The 3,955-nt window shown below is 35.5% G+C and overlaps 2 protein-coding genes across 2 annotated transcripts in view; both read left to right on the plus strand.

The window, feature by feature from the left end:
- Nucleotides 1–2,512, plus strand: part of TMPRSS12 (transmembrane (C-terminal) protease, serine 12) — a 31,761-nt gene extending 29,249 nt beyond the window's left edge. The window contains exon 5 of the mRNA XM_012651457.1: nt 1,886–2,512. Coding sequence (XP_012506911.1) covers nt 1,886–2,137 — 252 coding nt within the window. The 3' untranslated portion in view covers nt 2,138–2,512. The remainder of the gene's footprint in view (nt 1–1,885) is intronic.
- A 933-nt stretch (nt 2,513–3,445) lies between these two features.
- LOC105816063 (40S ribosomal protein S27-like) lies at nt 3,446–3,738 on the plus strand. Its single transcript, XM_012651381.1, has one exon. The coding sequence runs from the start codon at nt 3,446–3,448 to the stop codon at nt 3,698–3,700; it is 255 nt and encodes an 84-aa protein (XP_012506835.1). The 3' UTR covers nt 3,701–3,738.
- The last annotated feature ends 217 nt before the right edge of the window (nt 3,739–3,955 follow it).

A 3,955-nucleotide genomic window follows, 5' to 3' on the forward strand; every position in this document is an offset into this window, starting at 1 on the left:
TGGGCTCAAGTGATCCTCCTGCCTCAGTCTCCAGAGTAGCTGGGACTACAGGTGCATACTACCATGCCCAGCTACTTCTTCTATTTTTTGTAGAGATAAGGTCTCATTGTGTTGCCCAGGGTGGTCTTGAACTCCTGGTTTCAAGCAATCCTCCCACCTTTGCCACCCAAAGTGCTAGGATTATAGGTGTGAGCCACTGCACCTTAGGTTTTCAACATATGAATTTTGGGTGGTAACAAACATTCAAATCATAGTACTTTTTAAGTAAAATTTGAAAGATTAGATCAAAATGACAGATTGAACATATGTTCCAGGCACCCTCATGTTCCAGTGCCCTCACATCCCACATTCATAAAATGAGTAATTGTATTTATTTTAAAGTAAGTAATAGTATTTCCTAACTCCTAACTGTGAAGGCCCAGATACAATGAACAACCAAATACAACATGTACCCCAACACCCAGATTTTAGTCTCTCAATACCATTCCCCTGTAAAAGGAGCAAAGGCTCCTTAGACATATGACTGCTCTCAGGGCTAGGGCAGGAAATACATAAGAAGAACCTAGGATATCATAGGAGTTATCACAGACTAAATGGTCAAACTGCTAAAAAAAAATATTGAAAAGAGTCACTAGAAGGGTGGGGAAACAAATAACACATTAGGATACAATGTTATTATTAATGACTGATTTCTTATCAGATAAAATGGAAGCTAGAAGACATCTGAGTGACATATTCAAAGTACTGAAAGAAAAAACAAGAGTTAACCAAAGGTTGGGCGTGGTGGCTCATGCCTGTAATCCTAGCACTCTGGGAGGCCGAGGCAGGCGGATTGTTTGAGCTCAGGAGTTCGAAACCAGCCTGGGCAAGAGCGAGACCCCGTCTCTACTAAAAATAGAAAGAAATTAGCTGGACAACTAAAAATATAGAAAAAATTAGCCGGGCATGGTGGTGCATGCCTGTAATCCCAGCTACTTGGGAGGCTGAGGCAGGAGGATTGCTTGAGCCCAGGAGTTTGAGGCTGCTGTGAGCTAGGCTGATGCCATGGCACTCTAGCCCAGGCAACAGAGTGAGACTCTCTCTCAAAAAAAACAACAAAAAAAAGTAAAGAATCCAATCTAATTGAATTGCATTCCTAGGCAAAACATCCTTATCATCAAAAAGTAATTATTCAATGCCTGCCTTACACAGAGAATTGGAAACACCTTAGAAACACAGACTTTAACTTTTAGGCACTGAAACAGTTATTTCAGTGTCCTTGTTGGTTTGAGTGCATTAACAGGTCTTAGTAACCGGTGTTTGGGTGCATTAATAGTCTTGTATAAACTGTGAAAGAGATCTGTTATTTATAATACACTGAATCTCTGCCCTTTGTTCCCATTTTGCTACGCTACCCAATGTCAACACTTAGAAAGATGTCATCTCTTGCAAAATGCCAGTTTATGCCTCTTTAGCTAGCAAAGCACATATAAACCTAAAAGAATCCTTCATACATCTTAGAGTTATGCCTTTCACACACAGTATTAAGAGAAATATTCTAACAGACAGGTTTTGCAATATTTTACACACTTCCTAAATTATATTTCCCCTGAGTAATTGCATTAAAAAATCCAAACAATTTTATTTATAGTATTTTGGTTCAAACTATGCAGATGAGAAGTTTATCTATCAATTGTATAATTCCTCCAAATATCTGGGCAGACTGAATACCTCCTGTTTGAGTTGGAATATTAAATTCAAAATCTATGGATCTTCAACATTTGGGGGTATATTTAAAATGTATATTTATATAAATCTATGTTTAATGTAATTAATTTTCCCCAGTTCTACTGCTGCTTAACGAATACTAGAAGTAACTAACACTATTTTGGGGCTTTTTTGATAGGGTGATAGTGGTGGACCGTTAATGTGCTACTTACCAGAACGTAAAAGATTTTTTGTAATGGGAATTACCAGTTACGGACATGGCTGTGGTCGAAGAAATTTTCCTGGTATCTATTGTGGGCCATCCTTCTTTCAAAAGTGGCTGACATATTACTTCTCCCAGACAAGCGCTAAAGGCACATTGACTATAAATATTTTACTTGGACAGATCTTCATAGCTTTAGGTTCTGTTATCTTACTAGCAACAACATAAAGCAATTCTGAAGACTTTAGTATTTTTATTTTACATGTGTCTCTATGTTCTACATAATGAAAATTATTTATTCTTTTACCAATTAATTGCCCATGTTAGAGTTCTTATGTGAACATTTTTCAAAATATAAGAATTGTGACATATTAGATATACGATTGTAAATTTGGCACTGAACCACATGCTTCCTTGATGTATCTTGATTGTTTTAGTTTATAATCATAATTTTGTATTTGGAATACTTTCCTAGAGTTTGTATAAAATATTCAGTTAAATATATACTTCGATGTATATAAATGCCAAATAATAAAGAGTTTATAATTAAAATGAAAGCTGTTCTTTCATTAATCAAAACTCCTTTTAAGTTACATTTTAATCAAAAACATTTGTATGATTTATTAGTTTTTGAATTATTACCTTGTTTCTAACTCTCAAAGGATATTTGGAGAAATAAGCATTTGCTTATTAAATTCTCATTAAAGGAATTAATTTGATATCAATACTTCACTTACTATGCCAAGAGAGAACTATGGTTCAGACATAGCTTACTTTTACTACTTATTTCGAAATTTATAATGTGACTTTTTTCAAGGATTATAACCTACTTTCTAAACCTTATTTTCTTGAAGCTCATGCTAAAAGTTTGTACTTTGTGGGCACTCTGAATTAACTCTGAGGAGAGTGACAGGAAAGCGTGCTGGGTACAAGAGGGAAACCAACCTGGGATAAACTTTATAATGACTGATCTATAAAATGAATTAAAAGGAACAAAAGAAAATGAAGAGAATGAAACAAAATAAAAAGTTGAAAGAATTAGTATCTACTATTAATCAACTCACATTTCCCTTGAACTTAGGAGAATCCATTTAGCGAAAGAGAAATAATTATTTTTTTATCCCTTTTACATCCAACAAGCTAAAACCAAGTGTTTTTGTTGCTATTTTACCTTAACCTAACTTCAGAATTTAATTGAAAGTAAGCATGAGTTTCCTACCTATTAATTTCCTTAGGGATCATTACTAGTTAACACTCGAGGGGTAGATGACTATGATTTTTACAGACTGAGCAACACTGAGCGATGTTGGTTGTTCTTTCTTGAAAGAGGCCCTAGTTTATCCATTGACAAGATCTCATAAGGAATTAGTTGGTAATGTTTAGATAGCAATTAACATAATGCATTTGTCTTTTCCTATTTATACTGCCTGAGTATCATTCAGATTCACTCGACAACTTTGAATGTTAATAAAAAGAAACTCCTCGAGGAGTGTTGTCTGAGAGGTCTGGACCAGCTGGGCTTGTGAAAGGATCAAGATGCCTTTGGCTACAGATTTACTACATCTCTCCTTGGAAGAGGAAAAGAAAAAACCTAAAAAGAAACGGCTAGTTCAAAGTCCAAACTCTTATTTTATGGATGTAAAACGTCCAGGTTGCTACAAGATTACCACTGTTTTCAGCCATGCTCAGACAGTAGTTCTTTGTGTAGGTTGTTCAACCGTGTTGTGCCAGCCTGCAGGAGGAAAGCCCAGACCCACAGAAGGGTGTTCATTTAGAAGAAAGCAACACTAATGATCTACACAACTTTCTGAATTTGTGTTATCTCACAGAAAGCCTTATCATAAATTCAGTAATTCTAGTTAATCTACCAAAATAATTACATTTGACTTTGTAAGGTGTGTAACAGTGATCTCCTATTTTGGTGTCAGTTTTTCAATAAAGTTTTGATTATGGGGGAAAGAAAAAAGAAACTCTTCTAAAATGTACTGACAGCATTGGAAGGGAAGCCTGTGCTTGTCGCTTCAAAGGCATCTTCTAGTTAAACTC

Source organism: Propithecus coquereli, unplaced genomic scaffold (assembly GCF_000956105.1).
Source record: "Propithecus coquereli isolate 6110/MARCELLA unplaced genomic scaffold, Pcoq_1.0 Scaffold111, whole genome shotgun sequence".
NCBI lineage: Eukaryota > Metazoa > Chordata > Mammalia > Primates > Indriidae > Propithecus > Propithecus coquereli.

Excerpts from the sequence above, each read along its gene's own strand:
- LOC105816063 (XM_012651381.1), top strand. The coding sequence starts at position 3,446 with ATGCCTTTGGCTACAGATTTACTACATCTCTCCTTGGAAGAGGAAAAG.